This window comes from Moschus berezovskii, chromosome 9, assembly GCF_049115385.1.
Source record: "Moschus berezovskii isolate FMDL1 chromosome 9, NW_MosBer_1.0, whole genome shotgun sequence".
NCBI classification, from domain to species: Eukaryota; Metazoa; Chordata; class Mammalia; order Artiodactyla; family Moschidae; genus Moschus; species Moschus berezovskii.
The window spans coordinates 69591705-69615230 of NC_142468.1; the positions used below are offsets into that span (position 1 = coordinate 69591705).

Genomic DNA, 23526 nt, shown 5'->3' on the forward strand with positions numbered 1-23526 from the left:
ATATATATATATATTTTAGGATTTATTCCCAATTCTTCCTCTCTTAAGTGATCTTTCTGACCAAAGGCATTGTCACTCTCCAAAATGTGGTATCTATAGAATTTGACCCAACTTTTCAAGGAGAATTCGTCCTTCATTAATGTTTCTAAAGCTTCTTCACAGCACGCGATTGTTGCCCGCCTAGTGTCCCATTCATGGGTCAGAAGATGTAGCTGTATGTGCTTCACTCCTGTTTTCCTTTTTGTTTTCAGGAACAGAACTGGGCTTTGAAAAGGATTCAATAAATGACATTTAGTGACATTAGTAAAATATAAACTTATTTCCTTTTGAGTCCCACATCTTGTGGGGATGGTCATTTCTCATTGCTTGTGTTTAGTATGACAGGCTAATTCGTTTTGTTCTTTTATTCCACAAATCTAGCAAATACGTCATCTAAGCAACTCAGTCTTCTTAAATTGTATAGGAACTGTGAATGTTACTATTACTGTGATTTCTTTTTGTGTATGCTCTACTGGTTTTAAGGATACAATTTACCCATACCTCATAACATAAGGCCAGAAAACAAAACAAATAAACATGGATACAAGAAGTATAAATATAAATTTCCATATGATTTATTGTTGTTCCTTATACATAAGAAACAGTAATATACAACTTACACTGCTTTAGAATGTAAAATGGATAAAAATGTGTACAAAAAAGCACATTCCTAGAAAAGTATTGGCAAATAGTAAAAACAGGGAGGAGGGTAACAAGAAAAAAACAAATCAACAAAACAAAACGAACAATTCTTCAATTCAGTGTGCAAACATTTTATAAAAATAGAAATACTAACTCTACAGGCAGTATTTCCTGATAAATTATTTAAATAGCATATCTACACAATCTGAGATATCTATTCCAAAGGCAATGAGAAAATAATTTATAAAAATAAAGCAACGGTATACAAGATGGTAGAAAAAAAACAACTTTTAGAAAACGTATTTAACATTTCAATGCTATTTCCTTATTGGGAATACTTTTCTGCAAAGAATTTTTATACTATGTACAACATTGATTTTTTTTTTTTTTTTAGGTACTACAGTAGCTTTAAGTTTGTTAGACACTTAAACTCTTTCTGTTTGATCCCAAAATTCTTTACTCAGTCACACAACAAATGAGGTAATATTTGTATACAAGTTTCACCTTTGTCATTTTTTTTCTTTTGGAAAAAGGCAAAAATAATAAATGTAGATGCTTTTCATCTCCATGGAAATAGGCACAAGGGATGGGATAAGACAGTATTAATGGCCTCTTGGCTTTCTTTGCAAACTAAAAACACTTGCAAATGGACAACCAAGTAATTCCACTTGGGAAAAAAAAAGGAGAAAAAAATTCCAAATCATTCAGTCTAAGCACAAAGTGAAGAGCAGCTTGCTATGCTGGTTTCCTTGTGCCATTCCTGTGAAAGATTTGCTGATCAATCTCAACTACCTGCTCTCAAACACTTTCCATATGAAACCTAGATTCCAGGTAGAACAGAGTTAATAAATAATCTGTATTTACAATCTTACAGTCATAATGACTTGTAGCAAAGATGATATGGATAGTCCTTACACTTCTTCCTGTTCCATGAATAGTCTTTCAGACAGATCCCCCAGAATAAGTAAAAAATAAATAGTTTACATTGTAAAGTGTTTGTTTAAAACACCAAAAACTACAGTCCAAAAGAGACAACTGGAAAACTCAATGATATTCAGGAAGAAGGAGAGAAAAGGAATGTCTTAGTTGATAATTTTGTGCCTTTCTAACCATAAAAATACAAGCACGGCTGCCAGTCCCTTGGGAGACAGCCTGGTGCTCATTGAGATGGTAGGTTTTCTTATTTTCCTGCTACATCTGCAGAAGCTACATCTGGAATACAACTGACAATTTCAATAGAACCAAGCTGCGGCAGCCAGGACTGCCTTGTGTTGGTTTAACACCGACTCCCTATTCTGGTCACTACAGGTGATGTGTTAAGGGGTGGAAGTCTGGGAGGAAGTCTAGAAGCCAGTCTTTTCCTTCCTTCCCTGCTTCTATTTAAGTGCCTATTTATGTGGGTTAATCAGCTAACACCAGTCAGCATCATGAAATCCAGCAATAGTCTTTCAATCCCCTGAAAATGATTTAGTACCAAAAATGTAACAGTTCCTCCATATTTTCTTCATACAATCATCTCTTGGGTATGCATCCTCCCCTTTGGGCTTTGGCCCCCCGCCCCCACTATTCCAGAGGGAGTAGGTCAGGGCTGGTTTTGTTTGTCAATTCTAGTGAGTCCTCCCTTCTCTCACATGCCTGAAAACACTTTGGAGTCCACTGCTCAGAGCTGGCTTCACAGTCACATTCTGCTCTGACAAAAGCAGAGTGGGACAGGCACCTTCCAACCAAAGCATGTGGATGCTTTTGCTTTTGCAAAAGCCAACCAAAGTCATTGTTTGTCTCCTTGGAAGATTCTTCTCAGTCAGAGGCTGAATGCAGGGTCTGATTTGGAAAATTGCATTTTCTTGAGGCAAGTCACATGTTCTAGGAGTCCACACTCATGCAAGCAGAGAGCAAAGGCAGGCAGCGAGGAGCAATCCTGGGGGTTTTCTAAAGCCCATGGTTCCAGAAGGTGCAATACCAGCATTGGTTATGATCAGTCTTTTGATCAACAGTTTGATGATTAGGAATCTGTGAAATAAATATATAAACGCATAAATACATAAATTGATTCATTGAGGCTCTGTCATCTTAATATCCACTAATACATTAACAACCTTGGCACAGCTCTACTTTTATAATGTTAAAAGTATATTTTAAGATTGGAAGTTTATAAAATTATACATTAATGTGTTTGAACATTGTTGCTAGGTGTTTGATATAGCATAACCTTCCAAAACTTACGCTCTGCTTTCTAAGACTTTCATTATTTCATTTTTATCACTGTGTCTTCAACAGCAAGATAGAAATAACCCTGTGTCTTACATAGCTTTTAAATCAGCCTCTTGCATGACTGGCATTCTTGATACTGGTCTGAACTAGGGATTTCATCTATATATTCACTGTCATTTTGCTCCTACCTCTGCATTCATATTTCAGGTCGGAGAAGAACACCATTTCTTGAGAGAAGACAAACAAGCCTAGCCTACCACCAGCATAGGTTTTGTCATAGATGGGTCCTGAGTCAGCCATGATTTTCTTCCCTTCATACATCACCACTCTGAGGGGAAAAAGGAAATCACATTACTGCCACCCTTACTTTTGGTCCTCTCCTTCCCACCTGTCAGTATGACTTACGGGACATTTAATCAGAGCAGTCTTACCTGATGAAACCTGTCTTTGGCCTGTGGCTCAGACGCCATCTGTAGGCAGTGAAATCTTTCCAGCCAATGTGACGAGGGTCATGCCACAGTGTGCGCACCTGGAGGAAAAGCAAAAGCAAAGGTTGAAACAGCTTCATTAGGAGATTTATGTTAGATTCCATGGAATGGAATGGTACTTGAAAGGTACTGAGTTGACCTAAATTAGAGGGCTGCAATGCAGGATTTTTTCCCAAGGGCTTTATTGGCTATGTAACCTTGAATGTGCATATCAGCAAAGAGAAGGGACGTTGACATTTTTATTTGAAGAGGCCAAAACAGTTTTAGCCTTTTGATCTCAAGTGAGCTACCCTCTCAGACGCTAGGATGGTTTTCACAGTGCAGAGCTTAATGCTACAGTTGGTGATGCTGGGAACTTGATGTCTAAGACTCCCTAGTGGGAGGCTTGGCCAAACCCAGCATGCCGTCCCCTCCTGCAGGGCGCTGTTCTCACCTGGCCAGGGGTGTTTCCTGTGTGCCACAGGGCATTCCTCAGGTGCTCGCCAGGCCCCGTGGTGGAGTTCACAACCTTCACAGAAAGTCCAGAGTATCCCTGAGCCCTTGTGGGGTTGGTGTCCCAGTAGGACTGGGTGACTTGCTTCCACATCACAACATAGAAGCGGCTGCTGGACTGGTAGCCAAACACAAAGCCGGCATAGTCGTCATCCCTCTCCGTGTTGATGAAGAAGGTGCCGCTGAAGTCCACGGCATTAAATTCGTCATAACCTGGAAGAGGAGGCCACGCCCAGGTTAAAACCCGCAGCCTTCAGGAGTTCTCTGTCACATTCCCAGCCATTTTTAGCATTCAAGGGGACGCATGCAACTCTTGCTTTTACAGTGGCTTCTTTCCCCTGTACACACTGGCCTTTCGTGTGAAGAACTCTCTGCTCACCTACAGCAAGTCCAGGGTCACAGTTGACAGTCTGGACGAGCTCTTTACCCTGATGGCGCACAACCCAGTTCGGGTCATTCTGGGATGTCCCTTTCGGATCTAAAGGGATCATCTGGAATCGGCGGAAATCGGTCTCACTGATATCAACATTTTCGGGACAGATGTCATCAATGTCTGGCACCTTGTCCTGGTCAAAATCATCTTTGCAAGCATCACCTCGACCATCACCTAAAGGCAAAAAGGCAAGCGTTCAGTGAAATTCCCAAATACCGTGACTGGTGCCAGAAATTCACTGTCTTGTCAAAGTTAACGTTTAGTCTCTTCGTCCTCAAATGTATTCAGCTTTGTTTTTATTTCCTCAATCCAGACAGCCATGGTTTTGGTTACTCGCTTTAAAAGTGGCCCCAGTGACTCACCATCAGAGTCCTTCTGGTCGGGATTGGGCACCAGCCTGCAGTTGTCCCGGTCATCAGGAATGCCATCATTGTCGTCATCGTGGTCGCAGGCATCGCCCTTGCCATCCTTGTCATGGTCAGCCTGGTTGGCATTGGGCACGTAGGGACAGTTGTCCAGGTTGTTCTGATGGCCGTCTTCATCAATATCCTGATTGCTGTCACAGGTGTCTCCAATGCGGTCCGAGTCAGAGTCAAGCTGAAAGAGACAGAGGGTCAGTTGGAATGTGAGTCACTGATGCTAAAGAAAACTTACGGAGATTCTCCAGGGTCTGGCAAGACCACTGAGGTTTCACATCTATATTAACAAATCTTAAGTGTTTTGTTCTTGATCATTGTGTGTATTACACAGTTCTTAAAGGGATATTTGAAAGTTCTTTTAAAATAGAAAACTTTCTAAATAAAATTAAATTGAAAGCATCATTTCATCACTGAGGATAGAATGCCATATTAACTACTTATATCTTAATGATGAATTGAATGCTCTGGGTTCAATTTATGTTCTATTCAAATTTTCAATTAGGAAGTTGTTGACACGTCAACTTCTGCTCCAGGTCATTAAATCATGGCAACATGGCACTGCTTTTCATACATACTGGGTAACCTATATGGTGGGATAAATCATTTTCTTCTCTTTTAGGTATTTGGTTTTATACATCTAGTCCATAAGGATTGTCCAGTGTTGGCTCAGGTAAAGACAAAATTCTAATTTTTTTCAAAACCACATTTCTCAGAGTACCTTTTTTTTTTTTTTACAGTATTCAGTACATATGGAATGCTTACAGATTATTTATATACAAATTGCAATTTTGCTTGCCAGTATTTATGCTCTTTGCCATTAAGATTTTTACATGATTCATTAATTGTTATAAACTTTATTATTATCTGAAGAAGCAACACCTTATCCAGGGAGGTTAAATGGCATTGAGGTTTAATTTATAGTAAGACTCAAATTCAAAACAGATGACCCTCAATGCCATTTGATCAAGAATGCTATCCCAAATCATTCATGCTTTCCCCTATTCCCCCTATTGCCCCAAAGCAATTCATCCTGGTGGTTTTTGTTTTAGAGAAAGTTGTAAGAACAAATATTAGGAGAGTTTCTGGATTTCTCCAGAAATTGGCTGGATTTATCATTTCTTGAATCTTTTAAAAATATTTGCATTTATAAAAAGGTGGTTTCTAAATTTCCAGAATAATGGCTTTTAGGGGCAAAAAAAAAGCCTTAAGTTTCACACTGAGAAAATAATGATGAGTGATTACACCAGAGAAGAAACACCTTCAGACATGGAACTTGTTCTGGCTATGTCTGTTTGCAGCACTCCCCAGCACCGGTACAGAATTATCTGTTTGCAGTGCCAAAACACTTGAAGAATGACAAAGAAACAGGGGTTTCACCAGTTTGGGGAAATACTTTTGGTTTGATTTCCTTGCAGTCAGATTATATCATGAACCATGAAAATGGCTGTGTATCTTTCTTAAGGATATTTTCTTCCATCTCTTAGTTTCAAACATGATTAATATTCCTGTACAGTTGTCAGTCACAGATTTCTGCTTTGTATAATTTATCTTAACAATGGAAGATTCCATGGAGCAAATCATGTGGGCTTCTTATAGAGGATAAGATTGAAGTTACAAGACTGTCATGCTATGGAACTCTGCAAAGAGCTTAGGTCAGGCAAACTGTTCACATGAAAATGTAATTGGCCATGGTAATGAAAATATCTGAACTCTTCTAGTTTTAAAAGAGGCTTAGAAAGGGATATTCTAACAGTTTACTGAGAGATTCTGAACGGAATCTGCCTACCTGGTCTGGATTGTGTTCCAGGGGGCAGTTGTCGCACTGATCACCAACCCCGTCCATGTCAGTGTCCTTCTGGTCCACGTTGTAGACATACTGGCAGTTGTCCCGTTCGTTGAGGATACCTGCAGAGAGCACGGGACAGGTAAGAGCTGGAGTCTTCAGCCTCAGCTGTTTCAACCAGACTGCACACTAACAGCCAGCGCTGTTCAAAGCTGAGGGCTGAATGCCATCACAGCTGCCTACGGGCTGGCTGGAATCAGGGAGCGCCTTACCATCCCCATCAATGTCAGCTGCACAGGCATCTCCTTCCCCATTGTTATCTGTGTCAGCCTGGTCTGGGTTGTGGTTGTAGGGGCAGTTGTCACAGCGGTCTCCCACGTCATCTCTGTCATAGTCGTACTGGGCTGGGTTGTAATGGAATGGACAGTTGTCCTGCCAGGAGAAGAAGCAGAGCATTGTACAATGTGGTCCATGAAACTAGCCTCAAGTCACATGCATAATATATATAAAACTGTGAAAATCTACAACAATCATTTTCTACTTGGTGGATATACTAAGTCCCCTGTAAAACGATCCTGCAAAAGTTAAAAGCCAGGACATAATGAATGCCAAATGAATTTCTGTTGGTTATGAGTCGGTGAGGTGTAAATAGAAACTCAACATCTCCACTCTCAGTGCAAGCAGAGAAAACCTTACTGTGACCTAGAGAAGACATTTGAAGCCAATATGGGGAGCAAAGTTGTCATTTGTTCACACATTGTAACTTTTTGCTCCAACTAGGGGAAGGGCAGGCTGTGATGAAAAACAAAACCCTCATTTAAAAATTCTCTTGGCAACATCTATATCTGAAGACTACAGAGTCACAATGAATAATTTCTGATGACTAGATATCAGTAATTTGGTTGAATCTTAAGGGTTACAGGCTGTTGCTGAACACAAAAGCTGAAAGAGGAATGGAAAACAATTTTACCCTGTCATCTGGAATCTTATCGTTGTCATCGTCATCATCACAGGCATCGCCGATTCCATCCTTATCATAGTCTTCCTGCCCTGAGTTGGGAAGGTTGGGGCAATTATCCTGGAAAGAGAAGACACATTGCAGCTGCAGTTTGCAAGCCTTTTTTTCAGCTCATGCCCTAGGGCATGCACCGAAACACTGCAGACAGAACTGAATGCTACTCTGTGACAGCAAGTATTTTCAATGGGAAGACAAAAATGTTTGCTTGGAGGACACACAGACACACAGACACAGACACAGACACACACACACACACACTTTGTATAAATGCCCTAAACTTTATATATACTGGGAACAGGGGTCATGCTCTGCTGGCATTTGGTAGAGAAGTGAACTTTTTATGGACAACATAATTGACTGTGGAACACGACTGCTCAGAGGGCCTGCCCCATTCATGTTCTTGGCACCAAGTGATTTAATAAGAATTAGTGTTCCTCTGCCTTTGGATAATTTAATCCTTCAGTTCCATTCCCAAAGTTTAAGCATTTAAAATTCCTCAGCTCATTCCCTTGATAAGGGTTTTCGGGCGGCGGGTGAGGGCAGGGCTACCTTTTTGCAGTGGTAAGTTGCGTTGGCCACGCACACCAGGTCCTCGCTGGGCCAGCCATCCAGGTCTGTGTCCTCCCCACAGATGATGCCGTTGCCGGCGTAGCCAGGCTTGCACTCACAGCGGTACATGGGGTCGCTGTAGTGGCCCAGGTAGTTGCACTTGGCGTTCTTGTTGCAGTCGTGTGTCCCGTCTGTGCATGGGTTTCGGGGCTTGCATACCTGAGGGTGCAACATTCTGACGTTAGGGCAGAGCCTTGGAGGGTCCCCAGCTCCCCACTGCCTCTGGACAGAGATCCATGGGAAGAGTGAGAGTCTTCCCCATCCTCCCCTGGGAATGTCGATGCCAGGTTATGGGATGACATGGCTTTATGTGTGTTTTCCTTGAACTTGCACATCACCCTGGCACTTAGAAGCCCATCTGCTCACAACTTACTCCAGAGCAGCATGGTCAGATGTGATGGACCAATTTTCTCTGCTGGATGAACAATTCATTTTCTAGTCCTGTTTCTGAAAGCTAGATTGACACTCACCCCCTTCCCCGTTTTCCTTGAAGGGTGTGAGATGACATTCTCCCCTTTCATGGCTAGCTCAGTCAAGGACACCCTCCCTCACTCCCGTCTACTAGTCCCCTCTGCTCTACCTGTTTGTTGGCGGTGGCATGTTCCACGCCCCGGCCGAAGGGCTGCGAGCCAGTGAAGCGCGGTGGGCAGGGCAGGCAGTTGTAGCCGGGGTCTGTGTTCTCACACCTGTGCTCTCCATTGTGGCTGAAGCAGGCATCAGGGACTTCTTTGCACTGTGGAAGAAACAGGTTTGTTCATGTTTAGAGAACACTGCCATAAGAAATGACCAAGGCAGAGGAGATGCTTTCCTAGGTCTGGTAGCTCCCAGCTCCTCACCTCATCAACATCGTTGCACTTGACGCCGTCTCCACTATAGCCTGGGGGACAAGCACCACACTTCCAGCTGCCATCAGGGTAGCTGGTACACTGGACACCAGCAAAGCAGGGATTGGACAGGCATCCATCTGAGATAAGAGTGACAGGCAAACGTGGGTCTCAGCTGCTCTTACTGCCATTCTGGTCACTTAAATGGGGGTGTAATATCATAGGGTCTGTGTAACTGCTAACTTCTGAGATTATGTTGTCCATCTGGCATTTTAATCAAATCACTCAGGACTGTCCAAACTGAACCCTCATGAAAGCTGACCGTGCCATTAAGTGGTTTTGTCCTGGGCTGCCTGGGCTGTGTGGCTTACCAATGGGACAGTCCTGCTTGTTGCAGATCTGGTTTTCTGTCACATCACCAACGCAGTCCTTGCCTCCAAACTGGGGTGTGGGGTTGTTGCAGAGCCGGCTACGTTTCTGTACCCCTCCTCCACAGGTGACAGAACAGATGTCCCATGGTGACCAGGGTCCCCAACCTCCATTGACTGTAAGAAAATGAACCACAGGCCAAAGCTAAGACCACTTCAAACACTTCACCTTTACAGGAGACTCTCCTGTGTTCAAGAAACCTCCATGACCCTGACACATGGTAAGGATGTCTGGGAAGAGGGTGAGTCTGAAATGGTTCTATTTGTCGTTAGAAGAAGCTGCTGTGCCCTGCAGGACTGTGCTTCTGTTTGTTTCTCTAGGAGGCAACCTTCTGCCATCCGTGACCCATGGATGCCAGGCAGCCAGTGGGGTGGAGCTGCCAGCATCATGCCGGGTGATGCACGCACTTACTGGGGCAGGCGTCTTTCTGGCAGGCTTTGGTCTCCCGGGCTTTGCCCTCACATGGCTTCCCATTCATCTGGGGGCTGGGGGAGTTGCAAAGCCGGATCCTTGTGATCACACCGTCTCCACATGTTACGGAACAAGATGACCATGGGGACCAGTGGCTCCAGCCGCCATCCTGTTTAACTAAAGGACAAACCTGATGGTTATATGGTCCTTCCCATAAGCCAAGCTCTACGTTAACACTTTAAATGCAGCCTCTAAACCAAATCTTCAAACTCGCCAAACTAAAAATCTTTAAACTACTTTTACCCCCAATTTACAGATAAGGAAAGAGCCTCAGAGAGGGTAAGCTGTGCTCAAGGGTGCACAGATAAGCCAGAGATCTGGGATTAGATCAGAGCCTAGAAACTGTGCCCTCAACCTCTGGAGTTGCTGTTGGTGACAACAAGGACAAGTCAGGTCTCCACATCCCCAGGTGGCCAAACACTTACATCTCTTGTCACACTCCTGGATGTGGCAGGTCCGCGTCTGCACAGAGGAGCCCTCGCATCTGTTGTTGAGGCTGTCGCAGGAGCGGCCGCGCTGCTGGATTCCATTGCCACAGGTCACAGAGCAAGAGGTCCACTCAGACCACGGGGACCAGCCATCGTCTGCAGAGTCGCTGGCTGCTGAGCAAATGGGTACATTTAGTGTGTTATCATGAAAACAAGCTATTCTTTGGGCTGCTCTGTGCAGGACTTTCTTCCCATGCCAGAGAGTGAAAAGCAATATATTTGTTAGGCCAATGGCCAAGTGGTCATTCTGTGCACAGCTTTGGGGTAATTGCATGCTTTGCCTGGGGCAGTACAGCTGAACCTTTCCCCCACATATGTTTCTAGTCATCCTTGCCTCCTTCCTTCAGTCTGCATTTTAAATGAGTTTCCCTTTTTTGACTTAAGATGTCTTGGTAGGCATTTCCAGCCCCAGGCTTCCAAGAATACTTGGGTTTTAGGCAACTTATAGGAGTCACTTCTGACTTTCAGGAGAGGCAGAGACCCACGTGTTTGGCAGATGAATCTGAAGGCAGTGGAGCTGCTGTTGGCTCTGGCCCTGGATCAGTCATGAGGTCAGTCAGCGGGTTGCTCCTCTCACCCTAGCATTTGGGGCCTTTTCTGCACATATTTTCATAAGAGGGAAGTGTGTTTGTTTACCATCTGCCCAGGCGCCTTGACTACAATCACGTCCTGTATCCGACAGGAGACAGAGAACTTGTTTTCTCTTGCCATCAGTTGGAAGTTTTCCTAGTAATCCCTGACTCAAAATTCAGCGCTCCGCTAGCCCCTAGCTAGCCTTGTTCCCTTGAGCCCACATCTGAAGTGAATGCTGAACAGAAAGCAATGTATAAATGATTATGACGGTTCCACTGTCACCCACATCTCGGAAGGGAACTGGTTCTTCCGAGCTGTGATCTGTGTGTGTAGGAAACAGGGAGTGTGGGGGGTGTGGATGTGAAGGGCGAGAGCTACCCTCCTGTTTTAAGCATCTTAGTTGTGATAAATCATTCCTATGACATGTACTTACTACAGCGTCTCAGCAAAGTGATTAATTATACTGGAAGCAAAGCCCAGGGACTGGGTACCATGAAACAACACAATTTCTTACAGAGCCCTGAGACTTGAACTACTATTTTTTCTTAGATCTCCTATGCCTGTAGATAAAATGGGTAGAACTTTCAGGTCCAGTTAAGTCCATCAATTTCTCCGGTGAGCAGATTTTTCTTGACTCTAGGCCATAAGGTCAGATTCTAAATCCAGTTAACTTAAAGCTGCTGCTGCTACCAGTTCATCTCTTCTTTTCTCAAAGCACAGAATCATACTCAATAAACTATACTAAGGTTATTGTCTACACCATAATCCAGGGGGGTAATTAATTTAGTCATGATGGCATTTTTTTGGCTCTATTGCAATACTTTGGCCACCTCATGTGACGAGTTGACTCACTGGAAAAGACTCTGATGCTGGGAAAGGTTGGGGGCGGGAGGAGAAGGGGACGACGGAGAATGAGATGGCTGGATGGCATCACTGACTCTGTGGACATGAGTTTGAGTGAACTCCGGGAGTTGGTGATGGACAGGGAGGCCTGGCGTGCTGTGATTCATGGTGTCGCGGAGAGTCGGACATGACTGAGCGACTGAACTGAACTGAACTGATACAGCAGACAAGCCATCAGTTAACCAGATGCTGTAGCAACAATGAAAACATGTGACAGAGATGGGACTGGTATTCCAGCATTATGTACAATCGATCCAGTCGCTGAAGCATGGTTATACAATTTTAGGAACTTACGCCAGCACCGTGGGCAGCATTCTCCATCAGGAACTGTGGCGTTGGAGCAGGGCATGATGGGACAGGACACTTTTTTGCAGATGGTAACTGAGTTCTGGAGGGCAACAGTGAAGGAGAAATGGGTACTAAGCATATTGCAAGCAGAAGCTTACATACTGAAACATTTCAGTTACGAGTTGGAATGTCGTCTGGGCTATAAATGCTCTAGTGGAATGATTTTAATAGAAGATCTGCCTGTCTTTTGGCAGCCACCAGTACTGTAGAGGCAGTTCGAGTGCTGGTTACTTGTCACTCCATCCCTTTAGAATTCTTCTCAATTGCCACTTAGTCGCTTCTTCATGCACAGAACAGCATGAATTTATGCAATTGGAACCACCTAATATCACGAGTCAGATCTGTTCCTCTGTGTCTAAAAATCAAACTCCTGAAACTCAGCCAGGACTTTAAAATTTTTAAATTACATCTTTATGGGAAAAGAAGATCAATGAGCATCTTACTTTCTCATATATAAAAATGGCTTTATATAATATTGGACAAGAATGGGAATTTAGTAAAGGTGGCTCCCAAATCTAGCAATCCATGATTTGTATTTAAGCTTGACTTTGCTCAATGAGCTAGTAACAGCCCCCAAACCCCTCTGCCCCGGGCGTTGGGTAGGGGGTGAGCCAGAAGGACACATAGGCTGCAGGCAGTACCTTCTGAGGTAAGTAGATAGTTCTAACGATGCTGGCCTAAGTGATTTGAACAGCAATCAGTACTATATTAAAGAATCTCCATGTCATAGCTGAATATGAATCAGGTTGGACAGAAAAAGTTCCAGCTTGGTTTTACTTACCTGATATTCAACACTTAGCTCTTGAACTAAAGCAGGTAAGTTACTGAGATATTTAAATAGATATATTCTTCTAGATATTATACTTAGCCTGGGATATAATTAAGACTTTGAAAACCTCTGAGCATTTAAACGCTTTTATAGATGTCAAAACTGCATGTTAAGAAAAAGACACCACTCAGGTATCCAGCCATGGAACATGAACAGAGCCTCCACAGCCGTCTGGATCTTTCTTCAGAGAGCGTGCCAACAGTTTGTGTCTGTCTGTCGAGAGCCTTACCTGGCAGCGGCACTCAGTGCAGCTGTCCACTGTCCACTCATCACCAGTCCTGTACTGGACGCCGTTGTGGTAGCAGAGTGGGGGCCTCCTCAGCTCATTGGCTAGCTCTTTGTTCTCTTCGGTCTAAAAGGGGGAGAAAGGTTATTAGCATCTAGCCTCACTTTCAGTCCCTCAGCATCATCGGGGATACACATGCAGGGGCTCCTGCTAACAGGTTGGGGGTGGAGGCCACTGACCACTTTGCGGATACTGTCCTGCAGCGTGGTCACAATGGTGCGTAGACCCCTGAGCTCCAGGACCATGCTGGACAGCTCGTCACATGAGATGCCACAAATGGCTTGCAGGTCCTTTGTCTTGTGGCCAATGTAGTCGGTGCGGATGGCAGGGCTGGACCCATTCACCACGTTGTTGTCAAGGGTGAGAAAGACACTGGTAGCTGCCAAGGAACAAAGGAACACAGTGAGGAAAGTAGAAGAATATCTTCAAGTAGATGCTCCCACCAGCCAGTCCCTAGGCATCCTAACTGTAAAAGGCATTTCATTTTGGTTGAGGGATGCAAAAGGAGGGGACCGTTGAGTGTGGAAAACTGTGAGGTCACATTTATATAAAGGTAACTATGTTACCTGGGGTAATTTATGCACAATCACCATTGCTTAAGTTTCTCAGCTTATTTTGGGTAGAATGCCCTCACTTTCCCATATGCCCTAAAAACAGAGGGATACTTACAACTGGAGCAGCCTTTGTTCCTGAGGATGTCTTCTGGTGTGGTTCCAAAGACAAACCTTACATTCTGCAGCACCCCCTGTGAGCAGAGGATACACACTGTTTGCAGAGTGTTGGTGGGAGCTGGGGGGTCAGTGGGAGGGGGGACTGTTTATGCTAGAACAAGCACACAACAGATGTTCTAAAATTTGAAAAGAACTCCCTTTCAAGATCACCGTGTCAAAATAACACACCAAATAACTGTTGGTGAATTGCCAAATTCACGGGAATTGCAAAATAACTTCAAAAATCTTAATTGTATCTTCTGCCAAGTCTGCAGTCTTTTACAAAGAATTCAGTTATCCGCCTACTTGGGGATACAGGAAATGGAATCGGATATTGAGACCGGAGGATACAATGACACTCTCCTGTGTCAAACAGTTAAATGTGGGAGTTTCAAAGCCACAGACCCAAAGATCTAGAGGTTTAAGGAAGGAAGACACTGCAGCAGCAAATAGCCACTATTTTAATCTTTTCTTTGGGGTCAGTTACAACCCCATGAGGAAGCAAATAGCAAAGTGGTATTTATCCTGCTCATAAAAAGTATCCACTTCAAGCAATATTATAATTGGTGCAATGCATTTGAAATTATTTTCTTGAGCATAAAGAGTGTTTAAGATTTGAACAGGCAGTTACAGGAAAACCATTTCTTGTTTCCTTTAGAGGTTTTCAATGTCTGATCCCTAGAACACCAGCACAACCTCACCTTGGAACCGGTTAGAAATGTAAATTATCAGGCCCCATCCCAGACCTACTGAATCCAAAACTCTAGGGGTGGGATGCAGCAGTATACATTTTAGTAAGCTCTCCAGGTGATTCTGATGCTCCCTTCTGTGTGAGAACCACTGCTTTAGTGCACAGGCAATATTTCCTATACTGGAACCCTTGCCTCTCCTGTTATCACCCTCCTGGTCATAAACTGCCTAACAGTCAACCCCGTGGATCAGGAATCAAAGCGGCCTCACCTGGAAATTATCATTGACACCTCCTTTGGCAATGCGGAGTCTGGCGGTGCTGGCCAGGTCTCTGGTGAAGATGCTCTGGATGGGGACATCCAGCTCCGCATTCTCCATCTTCTCACAGTCGATGTACAGCTGGGCCCTGTCCTCCTGCACAAACAGGGTGATGCTCTTCCACTGGCCAGTCGCCAGGAGCGCTTCTTCCACCGACACCACGTGCTGCTTCCCCTGCACGGTCAGGCTCAGGTCCAGGGTGCCCGCCTTGCCGTTGGAGACCACGCTGAAGACCTGGCCAGAGTGGTCTTTCTGCTCCACGGCCAGCAGGGTGCCCCGGGTCTTCTTCATTTGCCTCAGGGAGGCCAGGAGGAGGAAACCTTTCTCCGCCCGCACAGCATCCACTAGGTCTTGGAACTTCTTGTCAGGCACAGGGGGGATCAGGTTGGCATCCTCGATGCGGAAAGCTGGGCTAGAAGGGTCAGGACCCTTCACCAGTCGGCGCCCAGAGCCCTTGCGGGCAGCTCCGGTGAGTTCAAAGATGTCAAACACACTGTTGTCTCCCCCAGACTCTGTTAGACAAGAGCAGGACACATGGTGAGCTCTCTGGGTTGGGTGTGGGGTAGGGGTAAGGCAGAGGGCTGGAATGAAAGCTCTTGACAGCCACTGGAAAAGCTAAATAAACGCCACAGTCAGAGGAAACCGGCATCCTGAGGTTTGGTCAGGGCGCAGGGGAGAAGCAGCTGAGACAGGAGTGCACAGGGAGGGAAGCGCACCTGGGGAAACCCGACCTCCTCCTCTTCCCTCCCCCACACACGGTATTATACAGACTCACCTGGAATGCGGTTGGAGCCGCAGACATGCAACAGGAGTAGGACACCGAGTCCCCAGGCCAGCCCCATGGTGGAGCTCTTTGTGCCCAGCAAGGAGCCTGCAGCAAGGAGCACAGAGCCCAGGGTCAGAGGCTGCCAAGCAGGGAGTGTGGGCAAAACCTGGCTGGCCTTGGGGCTGGGGCCCTGGGGATCCCCCTTTGGGCCCACATTTGCTGGAAGGAGGGGCAACCGTATTTACTCTGGAGAGAGCATCAGGAAGAAAGTAAGAGTTGAGGGGAGATTACCGCTTTAAAGAGGTGGTGGGAGCAAGACCAACCACTGGGGAGGGGTTTTTCCTTGAGAAGTTAAGGGTAAACACTGGACCAGGAGATGTAGTTTAGGGGCGCAGGGAGGCACAGTCCTTTTCTAGAGGACTGATAGGACTTGGGGAAAAGAATAAAATCTTGGGGGTGTCCTGGTGGGTTAGTCTGTGAACCCCAAGGCTGGAGAGGATGGCTCTGGAGCCCTTCCACAAGAAGAGCCCCCCAGAGGCTGGGAGCGACAGTACGGGGAAGGCAGAAAGTATTGGGATCCGGGGTTCCGGGGGCGCTGAAGCCTGGGAGCTCCAGGTGGCTTGCCAGGGCAGCGCTCCTCCTCGGCGGCCGCCCGGGACTCCTTACCTGTGCGGGCAAGGATGCAGCGGCCGGGGTCGGCGACAAGGGCGCAGCGACGGGTTAGAGCGCCGGAGAGGCGCGGGGTGGAGGCCGTGGAGTCGGAGGCTGCGGCTGGGAGGGCTCGCCAGGTGGGGCTCTCAGCGGCCGGCCCGAGCGCAGTGGCTGGCGGAGCGGAGGAGCCGCGCGCTTTTAAAGGGGCGCTCACATTCCTGGGGTTTCCGCTGACCAATGGGAGGCCGCGGGGCAGGAAGCGGGAGGGGGGCCGGTCTGGGTTCCTCTCTCCGCCCCCCGCTGCCTGGCGCACAGCTTTCCAGCTAGAAGGTGAAGGGGGGCGACGGGGCTCGGGGCCTGGGCGCCCTGGAACTTCTCAGAAAAATAGGTGCCCGCCCACGCGGCCTTGGCGCCCACGGGCTCAGCATTTCGGCTCTGGCGCCGAGCGGCCCCAAGCCCTGCGCGCGCGTCCCGCGCCCCCGGGGCCCCAGCCACCCAACCCAAGACCCTTAGAGAGGCTTTCAGGCAAACTCGTCCCCTTGAATGCCTGCGCGACGGCTGAAGGGTGGACACTTGGGGAGCGAACCCATTTGTACAGAAAGAAATAAGCCCAACGGGGTGAATGGGACCAAGAGGCAATCAGTAGTTGAAGGAGTGGTACTTGTTGACCCTCGTCCATCCATCCAGGTGGGGTGGGCACCACGGGACCCGCTTAGCGCCGCGTCCCTGCCCTCGCCCCACGCCTGCCCTCCGCCTGTCCCCCGATGGACGTGAGTGGGTGTCGCACTGGCCAGCAGTGCGGGTACCGGGCTCGGCTTCCCACGCGCGTCGGGCAGCCTTTCCGCAGGGGCTTGCCGCCCGAGTCCCTGGGAAAGTGCCATCTCCCAATTGCTGCGGCGCTTCCACGGCTGGCCGCTTGGGGGCGATGTGCGAATTCTGATCAAGGGGACGCGAGCGGACAGCTTCTTTCTAGTCAGGAATGTTAAGGAAACTTACTCTTACCCACTTTCCTAAAGCCAAATTGGAAATTGTGTCTTGAAAAACAGTTTTTTGTGCCCACTCGTGCTGCTTAACGTGACTCCTGGTTGGAGGATTTGCAGCACCATCTGGCTCCAGGGTCTTGAACTATTTACAGAATAGACTCATGGAGTAATAAATTACCTTTTTCCTATCATTTTATTTCCTTTTTTCCCCCCTCCCTGAACGTTCTTTTCATTTTTAGGCTCCCGAAACTGAGGTGTGGGTTACATTTCTGTGGGTGCACCAATTGCCATGAGTGCTGCCGCTTGCTTAATGCTTCTGTCATTGGAAGTCTGGTGTCCAAGCCACCATCCCAAGCCAGCATGACTCCAGCTGCCTGGAATTCCATTCATCTCTTCGGCTGGGACGTCAGCAGCCGCACTTCCCCTGCTGTGATCCCAGACTATCAGGCTGGCCCTGGGACCCAGGGCTCAGGTAGTAGCTTCACCAAATAAGGATCTCAGCCACTGGCCAGGGGAAGCCCTAGGGTTCACTTCCCTCCTTAGCATTCACACCTGGCCAGATTCCCAACACCCACACGTGTGTAAACATTCGTCCAACTGGCAGTTTCACTTTTTTTGTGTGGGAGTGTTGTGTGACAAGGGGCATGTGGGTGATGGAATGTTTTCTAGTAACTCAGTACACAGCAAACACCTCTACAAGATGACAAGTATGTTCCTAAGACAGTTGTTTGTTTGTTGCTTAAGTAGTTACTAAACCTGACAGATAGATTTCACATTCTGGGAGACAGAAATAAAAACCTCTATTAGATGATTAGTCAAATCAGATTCCTGTCGCGAAAGTCATAGGTAATGATTCATCAAACAGATCTGACAGTTCCAGAGTCAGCAGCCATACTTGCCCCTCCCTTTCCTTCTCCTTCCTAGCATCCTGTTAGCTCCTTGAAAGGTGACTTTTCTTTATTTTTTTCTTTTTTTTTCACTTGCTACTGATAATACCAGGTACTTAGGAACAGTTTCAGAAGATGGCCTGATGGTCCCCTGCTCCTCTGGCCTACTTGTTAATTTTATATAGATGAATGGAGGGTTTGGGGGCCACAAGAGACGAACAAAAGCAGGATCCATTGCCCTTTTTAGATCATCTCCTCCTGTAGGCTTAGCTGTAAGGACAGAGCAGAAGCTTACTGGAATGACCCTTCAGGGGGCCACTTCCAGGACTGAAGGACTGTAGGCATTCCTCTGAACTTTTCTTGGAACTTGGCTTCTTCCAACAAAAGAAGAAGAAATCTCCAACCTATTATATACCCTGCAAATAGGAAGGTGACCTGTATGGTAGCAGGGGAAAGCTTTCATGTCAGAGAAAGCTCACAGAGGCCCTCCAACACAGAGGCCTTGCCCAAGCTGTGGTACTCCAGTTTTTCTGGTGGAAAGGAAGGATCACAGGGGAAAGGGTGGCTGGGTCACTGATAGGAGCGCACCCACAGTCCTGCTAGTCAACGTGTGCTGAAAATATTCCTCAGAAACCTAAATACTTCTTGGAGAAGCAGGATGGGAAAAGAGGAAAGAAAAACTATACCTTTAATATGGGTGATATTTCCCTCTTGTGTGTGTGTATCCTTGGCCTGCAAGTTCTGGGATTTCAGGCCAATAATCTGACATGGACTCAAGGGATGGGCCTTCCAGGGACAGGATCTGGTTCTTGCTTTGCTAAGTTGTCATTATTGAGGATTACATATTTAAAATAAAGTTGTTAAGTATATGACATTTTTCAATAGGATTTTATTTTTCTAAGTTCCCTCTAATTGGATATAAAATTGATCTAAAACCATTGCCCGTGAATAGGAGGAACAGGACCGTCAGTAACAGCTATCTTAAAAACTGCATGTGATTAAAAACAGCAGGATAATTGAGGAAAAAATTGCTTACCTAGCAAAGAGAAGCAAGGTGTGCTGTATTTTGTGTAGGAATTAAAAAAAATGCTAAAAATGTTCAGCCGTTTTATTAGTAATTTCCTAGAAGTGAACAGCAGCCAACTATTGTATTCTAGAATGGACCAAAATCCTAGCATCTCTAAAATGAAGACATCAGATATTCAGTCCCTCTGTATATTTTCCCTAGATCATGGTTCAGAGTTCAGCCACCTAGATGGTCAGAGCCAGAGGGAGTTACCAACAGGTGTTTCTTATCTTTCAATCAAACATCAACTCAGCCTTCCCTCTCCTTTAGGAGATGTTCTCCTGCAGCTTTAAATTGACTTGTTTCTTTTTTGGAAACATGCGTTCTCTCCATCACACTACTCATCACCCTCCATTCTTTAGTTTTTCAAAATCGATTTTATTTCCAAATGTGTAAGGACTAGAATGTAAGTATCCAAAGGTTTGGGCTTGGAAAGAGCTCCCATATTTGAATTTCCAAATCCCTTTATACTCAGCTTATGGCCCAGTAAGACTGGAAATTCACCAGCTCTCAGACCAGCTCCAGCATTTCCTGCAGTTATGCCTGAGCTCCTGGGGTAGATGAGATGATAGACCCCCCCAAAACATTGCACCCCTCCCCCACAGAATTGAAGCAATACTCTTGGGGAATTGATCTCAGTGGGAAGAGGTAGGACTATCACTTTAATAGTAATTATGTTCCCTGCCTCCGTCTCCTTCTTCCCGGCCAGAGATTGATTTGGAGACCCAGTTCTGGCCGATGAGAGTTTTGCTGAAGGCTTCTGGGAAAACATTCTTACTTGGAAGAAAAGAAAGAGCCACGTGAAGTCAGGTTTTTTCCATTTGAGTGTGAATGCTGGCAAGCCGTGTTGGGTGCTACTAGGGGAACCAGACTTAATGTGAGACCAATTCTGGAGAAGGAGCAGAGAGATGAACAGAACCGTAAGTCAGCACATTTTTGAGCTGCCAACCTTAAAGGCCATGATACCTCCAGATTTCTCTGGATATGTGCTTATTGTGTGTGTGTCACTCAGTCGTGTCCAACTCTTTGCGACCCCATGGACTATAGCCAGCCAGGCTCCTCTGTCCATGGAGTTCTCCTGGCAAGAATATTGGAGTGGGTTGCTGTGCCCTTCTCCAGGGGATCTTCCTGACCCAGGGATCGAACCTGGGTCTCCTGCATTGCAGGTGGATACTTTACTGTCAGAGCTACTAGGGAAGCTTATTAGTTAGGCCAAGTTGTTGTTTTTCTGTTACTTAGAGCCACAAATATTGTAACTCATGAAGCTTTTAAATTCCCTCTGCTTAGGTTGTCTTTTCACACACTTTGCTTTAACCTCTTCTGAATTTTTTAGGGTAAGAGAAATAAGAACAGGTCATAGGATAAAAATGTTTTCAAAGACTCTTCACGTATATTATTAAGGTGCTTTCCAGAAAAGTTGCACTGTTCTCTCTCTCCCTGTCCTTTTGCCAGCAAGCCCTGCTAGCCCCAAGCATGACTCACAGCTGACTGGAGAGACAGAGCATGACTCCTGATGTTACTGTGTCTTTGCATCCCTTCTTTGGGGAACTGGGAGGTATAGTCCAGTGGGTTCAGGAAGAGTATCCAGAATAAGCTTATTGGAGTGAAGGAGTTGGGAAATTGATCTGTTGGGAAATTGAGGATATGGAGCAAGAGGATGGACAAAGGACACAATGAGATTTTGACCTGAGCCTCGGGGTGCAGGGCTGGCCAGCGTGGATGATGGAAAGCCCTGCCTTTGAGACCAGTCTCTGACTCCGCTTTCATACTCTCCTCTCTATTCAACTTTTTTCCAGCTTCCTTGAGGTGTAATTGACCAATAAACTTGTAAAATACTTAAAGCATACAGTGTGATGATATGCTACATTGTGAAAGTATTTCGTCCATGGGTTAATTAACATGTCTATCACCTCACATAGCTACCTTTTGTGTGTGTGAGAGAGAACGTTTAGTTCTACTCTTAGCAGCTTTCAACGATACAATATGATGTTATCAACTAGTCACCGTGTTATCCACTAGATCCTCAAACTTTATTCTCTATTCAGCTTTTTATGTTTTATCATCTTGATGCCCCTGGGGCATCAGTAAGGATGGGCTGGTTTGAGTTTCATTGTAGGAACTTTTTTTCCCATTGTTTGTCACCCTGCAAGAAGACCACACATCCATAGGCACTTAATAGGGAAGGGAGCTGGGAAAGCATAGTCATCTTTGGGACTTGATTTAATGAGTACAAAGCATACCTCCTGCATCCCAGTTTCTTCTCTTTCCACCAGGACTTCAGTTCAGTTCAGTTCAGTTCAGTTCAGTTGCTCAGTCGTGAGACCCCAGGACTTCAAGTTCCTCCAGAATAAAACCTTGGAACTTTTTTAAGCCAGAAAGAGCCTTCTGGTCCAACTTCTCAGTTAACAGATGAAGAGGTTTTTCAAGGAGGTGAAGTGACTTTTGAGCGTGTTGATTGGGGGGAAGTCCAGAAAACAGTTCAAGTGCTCGTACCTCCAGCTTAAAGTCTTGACCTTCATAGGGTTTCACTCTTTCATTTCATATGATTTCAAAAATGTTTTAGTAGTAAATCAGCAGAAATGCTTCCCAATTTTCCAGTTAACAGCAAGGTATGTGCCCACAATTGGGACTGGGAGGCTAAAGAGGGCTAGGCAAGAGATAGGAAGGAAAGACAGCAGAAGAGGAGACTGATGTTAGTTTGTTAACAAAGGCCCACCTGCACTATGTATTCCCTTCTCTTCCCTTCAAATGGAGTCTCAATCCTCCTGGATCCCACTCTCGAATTGACTGAAATGCTTACTGGTGCTCCCAGGAGAGTGTTACACTTTGGCTTGAAGTCAGGATCGTCAATTGCTTTAGAAACAAAAGGTGTGTTCAGACATGATATCACTTCAGATTTACCCAGCCTGGAACACGATGAAGAATCACTTTGATTCTCAAGCAAGTTTTATGGAAGCTGAGCCATCTGGTCTTCTGGGGTTTCTAGGAATTATGAAATAATCCTTCTGCCCAGTACCAACCTAATCTTTTATAGGGTGAGAGGTTTAGTTGTTCTGACCACAAATGAAAGGCCCAGGGAGCACCTTGGTTGTGTGTTAGAGCCATCAGTCAGTTCAGTTCAGTTCAGTTCAGTCGCTCAGTCGTGTCCGACTCTACGCGACCCCATGAATCACAGCACGCCAGGCCTCCCTGTCCATCACCAACTCTCGGAGTTCACTCAAACTCATGTCCATCGAGCTGGTGATGCCATCCATCCATCTCATTCTCTGTCGTCCCCTTCTCCTCCCACCCCCAATCCCTCCCAGCATCAGAGTCTTTTCCAGTGAGTCAACTCTTCGCATGATGTGGCCAAAGTATTGGAGTTTCAGCTTTAGCATCAGTCCTTCCAATGAACACCCAGGATTGATCTCATCTAGAATGGACTGGTTGGATCTCCTTGCAGTCCAAGGGACTCTTAAGAGTCTTCTCCAACACCACAGTTCAAAAGCATCAATTCTTCAGTGATCAGCTTTCTTCACAGTCCAACTCTCACATCCATACATGACCACAGGAAAAACCATAGCCTTGACTAGATGGACCTTGGTTGGCAAAGTAATGTCTCTGCTTTTTAAAATACTATCAAGGTTGGTCATAACTTTCCTTCCAAGGAGTAAGCATCTTTTAATTTCCTGGCTGCAATCAGCATCCGCAGTGATTTTGGAGCCCCCCAAAATAAAGTCTGACACTGCTTCCACTGTTTCCCCATCTATTTCCCATGAAGTGATGGGACCAGATGCCATGATCTTCGTTTTCTGAATGTTGAGCTTCAAGCCAACCTTTTCACTCTCCTCTTTCACTTTCATCAAGAGGCTTTTGAGTTCCTCTTCACTTTCTGCCATAAGGGTGGTGTCATCTGCATATCTGAGGTTATTGATATTTCTCCTGGCAATCTTGATTCCAGCTTGTGCTTCTTCCAGCCCAGCGTTCCTCATGATGTACTCTGCGTATAAGTTAAATAAGCAGGGTGACAATATACAACCTTGATGCACTCCTTTTCCTATTTGGAACCAGTCTGTTGTTCCAAGTCCAGTTCTAACGGTTGCTTCCTGACCTGCATACAGGTTTCTCAAGAGGCAGGTCAGGTGGTCTGGTATTCCCATCGCTTTCAGAATTTTCCACAGTTTATTGTGA

The 23526-nt window shown here is 45.8% G+C and overlaps 1 protein-coding gene across 2 annotated transcripts; it reads right to left on the minus strand.

The window, feature by feature from the left end:
- Window positions 1–592: 592 nt before the first annotated feature.
- THBS1 (thrombospondin 1) lies at window positions 593–16571 on the minus strand. 2 transcript variants are annotated; one of them, XM_055435394.2, is made up of 22 exons: window positions 16436–16571; window positions 15779–15874; window positions 14956–15515; window positions 13955–14030; window positions 13465–13664; window positions 13229–13351; window positions 12117–12210; window positions 10284–10457; window positions 9799–9975; window positions 9330–9503; window positions 8971–9098; window positions 8715–8867; window positions 8075–8293; window positions 7478–7585; window positions 6780–6939; window positions 6511–6629; window positions 4668–4902; window positions 4252–4479; window positions 3814–4085; window positions 3324–3421; window positions 3081–3220; window positions 593–2691 (listed from the first exon to the last, which is right to left on the minus strand). In XM_055435394.2, exons 2-22 carry the CDS (start codon window positions 15843–15845, stop codon window positions 2684–2686), a joined length of 3513 nt encoding a protein of 1170 aa, XP_055291369.1. In that variant the 5' UTR covers window positions 15846–15874; window positions 16436–16571; the 3' UTR covers window positions 593–2683. The 2 variants fall into 2 exon arrangements, with proteins under 2 accessions (XP_055291369.1, XP_055291368.1); XM_055435393.2 differs by having other exon boundaries at window positions 10284–10460.
- Window positions 16572–23526: the final 6955 nt, after the last annotated feature.

Coding starts and splice junctions, on each gene's coding strand:
- THBS1 (XM_055435393.2), bottom strand. CDS start 15,845: ATGGGGCTGGCCTGGGGACTCGGTGTCCTACTCCTGTTGCATGTCTGC. Junction 8,294..8,714: donor ATGCCACCGCCAACAAACAG/GTAGAGCAGAGG, acceptor TTGCACCCTCAG/GTATGCAAGCCCCGAAACCC. Junction 6,940..7,477: donor ATAAGATTCCAGATGACAGG/GTAAAATTGTTT, acceptor TTCTCCTGGCAG/GACAACTGTCCATTCCATTA.